This window comes from Limulus polyphemus, unplaced genomic scaffold, assembly GCF_000517525.1.
Source record: "Limulus polyphemus unplaced genomic scaffold, Limulus_polyphemus-2.1.2 Scaffold5413, whole genome shotgun sequence".
Taxonomy (NCBI): domain Eukaryota; kingdom Metazoa; phylum Arthropoda; class Merostomata; order Xiphosura; family Limulidae; genus Limulus; species Limulus polyphemus.
In genome coordinates this window covers 51,015-58,494 of record NW_013671023.1, presented here as the reverse complement: position 1 = coordinate 58,494, position 7,480 = coordinate 51,015, and the positions used below count along the sequence as shown (strand labels likewise).

Below are 7,480 nucleotides of genomic sequence, written 5' to 3'. Positions count from 1 at the left end.
ACCGAAGCACACGTGTGGGCATTGCACTACTTCTGGAACAGGTATACTCTTTGCCTCATAAGAATGAAATAAACTTGCACTCACAGCGAAAATGGATGTGCACAAGCTTAATTCATTATATAGTAAAAAATAATGTGAATGCAAATCATCCTCCATCACATAAACCAGACAGGAAAGCAGCCGGCTCTCACAGGTGAAGAGGCACTCTATGAAACGAAAACTCGATACCCACATGAGAAGAAATGGCAAGTTAAGGGACAGTTTGCCAAAATGTAATGATTGAGAAAAATAACTAGCCTTGGTTAAGTATCTATCCAACATCAACAGACAGATGAGGTTCCACAACCCATCCTCAGCATCAGGAGGTTGAGGATCACTCAGATAAAAACAAAATTAGAGTAACATAAACATTGTGGCTAGGGTATGTGGACCATGTTATATATACACACACTAATACTAACCGTAAGTAAACAGTGTCATACGTCAAGCAACCGGAATTATGAAAAAGGAAGTTAGCAATAAGCTGAAACCCGACAAACTCCCACAACCACCATAGGAGCAAGAAGTACAACAAACTGAACATGGCATTACAGGGTCATGTCGTTGCCTCAACTCAACCATAAGAACAGGACAATACCTGTAACTGGTATTAAGAGCAGAAGTAATAACTCAATTGTAAATGCAGGGCAGATACATCCTGCACCAGTATATATTGTCAAAAAACAGACAATATGATGAAATACAAGTTTAAGAAACTATATTATAAATACAGTGGAGATTCGGTTTTAATGGGCTGTTCCTGCCTGTTTCTAAAGTAGAATAATGTTTCAGTTTCTATAATGAAGGCCTTATTCTACATTATAAATAATTATAATATAGGTCTACTAAAAACTGTATGTATTGTATTTTACGATAAATGTATTTAATCTATTTTTGTTGTGATTGTTTTTATATATGACCAAGTAACTACAATATAAAAATAAGTAAAAACTCATCTTTAGTCTAACTACTGCCATTTACATGTTTTCACATACAAAAAATTTAAAACTTATTTTGAAAACACATTGAACTATAAATTCAGTTAGCTCTTATACATTAATGCCTTGGATTTTATGTTTTACAGGATAATAAGTTAACATGAAAACACTTTCCATGGTGATGTAGAAATTCCTTAACTGAATATCCGGCTATGTTATTTAACACATACAAGAACAAGCTCCACATTAAAATGATTTTTTATACCATTCATATTATACTGTGAACCATTAACTACAGTAACTAATATCTGGTAAAAGGATATAAATGTACAATGAAATACTTTTTGTAAAATTTAATTATTTTCAACTTACAATTACAAGTTTCATTTGTCATAAACACGATTATCTAACTCAATTGAATGGTGTCTAAAATCACCGATTTCCCACAAAATGAGTTATTTTCAAATTAGACCTAATGCACTTTTGTTGTACACACTATTCAACAGCTACTGCTTATCCCAAATTTTATGTGAAAATTTGTAAAATATATAATTTCATGTGTTAATAAAAGTGATACATTTTAATTTTCTCTTGCATTACATGGATTAGATATATAATGAAATAGCAATACTACTCATATTAAAATTGTTTTATTAAAGAATTGATTACTGAATATGACCGTACATTTTTACATAATCATAACTTTTTCCATTGAAATTTATGGCAAACACAAAACAATACCGGTCTTTTCATAAAGTGAGACCTATATTAAAACTTGGATTTGTGTATTAAAGTATCATTTACAATGAATACAGAAGTATACTTGCATGACTATAATTCATATTCACAAAAGTACATGTCTAACTAAAACACATCCTTACTAATTTTACAAGAGTTAAGAATAATGTTTATTAAGACTGTGCATGATTACACAGCAGCTTGGGCTCTTAAAAGAGAAGCTTATTAATGTAAAAAAAAAACACTGTACCATGTCTCCAAGGACTATCTTTTCAAATCTAAAGCTCCGTAAGTATGAAGGCAAGCTCTCACGAACACTTGGTTCCACTTTGGTTCTCAAAAGATCCTCTACGTAATGACCAATATAAGGCCACATTTTGTGTAGGATCTACAAATGATAAATGTTAACTGAATGTTAATAATACCTATGAACCATTAAGTTCCACTACAATATATATTTTTATTTTGCATTTCTTAATTATGAAGCTTTCAAAGGATATAAACTAAGTTTTAACCACATAGGAAGCTCTTTATAAAAGCAGACAGCAAAAGGTTAATTAAAACAGAAGTGGCAAGTGTCAATAACACCAGAATTGATTTAAAAAAATAATCAAATAAGAGAGGCATATATGTAAAACAACATTTAGAGGCTGTTTATAGTCAAGTTTAGTTTGGTGATCTAGCTCAACATTTAATAATAAAAATATAAGCTAAGTCTATACTCTTTATTTTTGAATAAGTTCAACATTAGTCCTTGAAGTTTACCATCCTCTTGCTGAAAAAACACTGTTTTATAAAAACCCATTTCTTTATAAAATAGTTGAAGAGTCACTGGATTTTGTACCTTGGAGTTAATCTATACTATTTAACAATTTTGTCTCCTATGCTATCACAGTGAGTTTACACATAGCACATTCCAGTGGATAACAAGGATAAATTTGGCATACTTAGGTAAACTACTTCACAGACTGACTATGACTTTTCTGTTAGAAAGCTAACACTAACTGAAGTAAAGTCCAAGTTTTCCACACAAACTTGCATTGTCTAATCTTAATGTATGCAAATATTCTAAAACCATCATTCATATTTATGGATTTCAAACTTCTAACACTCTTACAAGCTTCAATCATACCATCCTGAGACATTCTCTTCTCCAGCAAAAATGTGTCATGGAATCGCAACTAATCCCCTTAAGATAACCCCTCCGAACCCAAAATATTTGTGGCAGCTCTACTATGAACTCTCTTCAACAACTCAACATTCTCTTTTAAATAAGGTGGCTAAATCTGGACACAATACTCCAAGTAAAGTCTAACCAACACCTTACCTAGCATTTGACTTAATATTTGTGTGTATAAAATCTAGAAATCTTGACTGCTTTATCACAAGCTAAAGTAAATTGTCTAGAAGGTATCATACCTGTACATGCAAGCTGTAATTCCACTGAATAGTAAGAAATAACTTTAACAGTACAAACACCTCACACTAAATTTCATACTGAACTGGAAAAAGAAGATGCATCATTATGTTAGAAACAGTTCTTACAGTTTGTGGTGCACAAATCTTTTTCTTCCCAAACTTTGCTAACAGTTCTTCCTGCAAGGCTACAAGATAATGAATATGGATAGCCTGACTTTAATTAAAAGGCATCTGCCAAATATTATCCCAGCTTAACAAGTAGTCTGAATACCTCAGTAATATTTCAATATCTTTAGTACAATTCCAAATGTCTACTATTCTCCTCATGTACTGTAACTTGTAAGAACAATAATGACAAATAAATTTATTCCTAGCAGTAAAAGAAAAAAATAGTTTAGCTTCTCTTTCTGAAAACTAATAGTTTATATACACATAATAATAAACTGAATAATGTCTCTCTTTTTTCATTCTTGTAGTAAGTAGTCTACACAGTCACCTAAGACTAACCATTAGTTAGTTACTTACGTTTTACTAGATACTCTAATACCATTTATTACTTCATTTATACAAGTTTTTCTGTAAAACTATATGGTAAATAGTAGCTCTAAAATTCGTTTTTAAATATTATAACTTAACACAGAAAAGAAAGACAATAAAACTCATAGCCTTAAATCAAAACTAAAACCAAACTGCAAGAAGCAGTTTTGTTAACTGGTTGGTTCCTATGAATTAAACTATTTATCATTTTGTAAAGACATTTTTTACCTTGTTTATCCATTCTGCTCTCTCAACATCAGGAAAGTAGACCTAAAATTTCAAGTGATGTAAGCATTAATTTGAGATTATAGACATATCTGTATGATCACTAGTTACTACAAGTATGGTGAATTAACACAACAATAGTATGTATTTGTATGAGTAAAATTACTCAATAATTATTACATGGGTGTGCTCTTTGTCGTAACACAAACATCAGCTAACCCTTGACTAGAAAAAAGTGTCCGGAGAGTGAAATTTCTAATCAAAGGGTTATTTAGTTTGTTGTTTATTTTTTTACTTTCCTTATTTGTATATATATATTCTTTGTTTATTTGGGTATATTTTCTTTGTTAAAAACTCACTCTCTTTCTTTGATCTCACTTATAGAAATAAAAACACCTAAATTACTTCACTGCATGTAATAATTCTCACATTAGCTCCTAACATCCTTAATGAAAACAGTTTAAGAGATTTTAAGTTTATAATCAACTTGCAAATATAATAAAATTTAATTTCCCTTTAACATTTTCTTTTACAAAACAAATTTTCTTTTTAATTTGAGACAAAAACAGGATGTAGATTTCAAATATTCATTGCAACAAGTTAGTGTCCTTTGAGAGGGGGGGGGATAAACTTACTGATATAAAATATTCTAAGCCAGATGTTAAAATCTGGTGGTAGTGATCACACACACACATATATAAAATATACATACATATAACTGATTAGATACAAATATTCTAAAAACTATTTCAAAAACAGATTTGTTTGTTTTGTACATGGCACTATGGTCAATTTTTCAAACATTCTTGGAAAATATTTGCTTAAAAAGTTTACGATAATGGTCAAAAGTTATAAAGAAAAAAGGACATATTACATTTGTCATTGATTTGGATACCAATTCAGACAATATGTTATTCAACTTTGTTAATGATACTATGCTGTACTACTGTGGAAATTCTTTTTTCAAGACAGAACACTGAGATTCTCAATCAGTTTGCAAGGGCATAGTAAATGGTAAGGCCAGTCAGGCAATGGCCTGACCACTTTTTCATAACATGTATAGCTACAACTTATGTACTAAAACTTGCTTCTTTACATTCAATATGTTACACTGTATATACATGCAATACATGTAGTTACAATGACTGACGATTCAATCTCATAGTATTAAATTTTCAATTTTCTGGGGGTATTGCCTCAGACTCCCTTCCTCTCTTAGACCCTTAGAACTGGCATGCTTTGGAGAAATATTATGTGACTGTAGATTCCAAAATTGCTTCCTATGGCAATGGCTTGCAAGAACTTAAGATTATATATCCAAGTTTTTACATTGAGAAGTATAAAGTGATACACTTAAGGTAAGAAATTTTGGAAAAACAAAGCACTTGTATGCAAGGAATATGTGTATTATGGAAACATAAAAACATTTAAACACAATTACTGATAAAAAATTTTCAACATTCATCTGAGTGAATGGCTGATCAATAGAGCTATTAAAAATTTAGAAATCTATCTATAATAATTTTTTTTTTGCTGATTTCTCAAAACAATAAGACAAGAGGATCAAGTTTAAGACTTAGAAATGACAGATAGGGGTCCATTTAAATCAGTTTCATTTTTAAACAGGGTGATTAACTCGTGGAATAAATTTCCATCAGCAATGAAAGAAGCTGGCATCTAACTAGGGTTTAAGAGAGGAATTGATGATTTCCTGAAACTAATCAACGGGTTTAATTTTTCTTGGGATAGGTGGGCATAAATAGCCTTCAAGGAGCAAGTAAACCCTTGTTGTCTTTTTATTATGTTATTTAGACAGCAGACTCAAGTACTGTATTACAATACTATGTATCATTACTGGTCCAGAGGTGATATTCACAAAACTATTAGTAAACAAGAACAGGCTAGTTACTAATAAGTATAAAGTAAATATTCTACAACATATAAAGTCAGCAGAGTTAAGTTTGGAATTATATGTATAGGAAGAAAGGTATATTTTAAAAGCATGAAAAAATGTAAAATCTGTTAAAACATGGCTCAATAACTGGGTGTTGCAAATGTGTAATTAATACATGATTAACTGACAAGTATAAAAGTTCAAATCATGAAGGCTGTGTTTCAGGCAGGATACCGTGTTGTTCCAAATGTCTGCACATTAAAAAATTAGTGTTTAATTTGGTGAGGCTACACGTGAAGGAGGATCTGTTTCTTGTATTGTGCAAAGTTGTACCAATGAAATACTGAAAGTAAACTGTGCTTTTAATCCTAGCATGTTATAAATAAATAAGTATAACAAACTGTTACAAAACCTATCCAAGATTTTGCATCTTGCTTTAAAAATTAATCTTTAAGAATCTAAACTAAATGAGTGAAATACAGTGATTAGATGTCAGATGCTGAATTCATAAGTGCCAGTTAAATTATTCCACTGGCCATTATTACAAGGAGAAATATATTTGATAAAAGGATATATTGCATTGCAAAGAGGTTGATAAAATCCCCATTTATTAATGTTGATACTAGAATTAAACAAAATGATCAATATCAATCAAACCTACCCAGGAAGGTAAGTCCTCTAATCTAGCTAAAACTGCAGCTTTTTCATTAGTTACAGCTGCTTGATTGTGAGCAATACGATCCTGCTTTTTCTTCAAGTGGTTTTCTCTAACCATCCACATCACTAATCCCATTAATAACCATGATGGACTGATCCCAAATACTCCAAATAAATAAGCTCCAGAGATTACTGATGCTCCTTTGCAAAACATCTTAATCAAGGATACAATCACACCAGCACGATTAGAAGGATCTGAACTTGGAGGAGAAGGGGAATAAACGCCAGTTGAATTAACAACGGCTGTAGTAGACAAACTGTTTGGGTTTTCCATAAGTGACAGTGATACTACTAGTATTAATAGTACTACTGTTCCTTACAACTTACATTGAAGTTACAACTACAAGTTATCAGATTATAAGTATAACTTTATAATAATTTTCTATGAATCTATGATTAATTTATATTTATAGTTATTATATTCTAGGTGCTTTCGTTTTTAAAGATTTATATTTTCTTACTCCTACAGCTTTTTCAATTTCAAAGCGAATAAATTACTAAAAGTGATATATTTTGATGGACCCAAACATAGCTTTACACCACACCCAGAACCGGTCCTATTTAAAGACGTAAACTCGTGAAACACGGCCAAACACACACCACCTGACTTCGACAAATGTGGTCTAAGCTAATCAACAGCGCTACCTATTCAAATATAGTTATAATGATCAATTGTTGATAGAAGTACGTTAAATATTCTAAATATATATGAGAAACAAGCTGAAATACCCGTCAACTGACAGGGAATGTTTAAACTTAATTAAAAAATGTAAGTTTAACAGCAGTCATCGTATATTTCAAAGTAATAACTTGAACATAAACTTTATCTCAAAAATTTAAAATTATAACAAAGCTTCTTCATAAACATTTGCAGTTTGCTTTCTATCTGCCAAACAAATAAATATTTTGAGGTTATCCCACGCTACATCTTATTGACTATGAGAAAAGCATGGTTGTTTGTGAAACAGTTCAG

At 31.0% G+C, this 7,480-nt stretch overlaps 1 protein-coding gene across 1 annotated transcript in view; it reads right to left on the bottom strand.

Moving 5' to 3' along the window:
- The window catches only part of LOC106472542 (extended synaptotagmin-3-like), a gene marked incomplete at its 3' end in the record, with an annotated part of 13,238 nt that extends 6,127 nt beyond the window's left edge, over nt 1–7,111 (bottom strand). Inside the window, exons 1-3 of the mRNA XM_013933194.2 lie at nt 6,452–7,111; nt 3,900–3,941; nt 1,966–2,103 (exon numbers count right to left, since the gene is read on the bottom strand). Coding sequence (XP_013788648.1) covers nt 1,966–2,103; nt 3,900–3,941; nt 6,452–6,781 — 510 coding nt within the window. The remainder of the gene's footprint in view (nt 1–1,965; nt 2,104–3,899; nt 3,942–6,451) is intronic.
- Between the last annotated feature and the right edge of the window lie 369 nt (nt 7,112–7,480).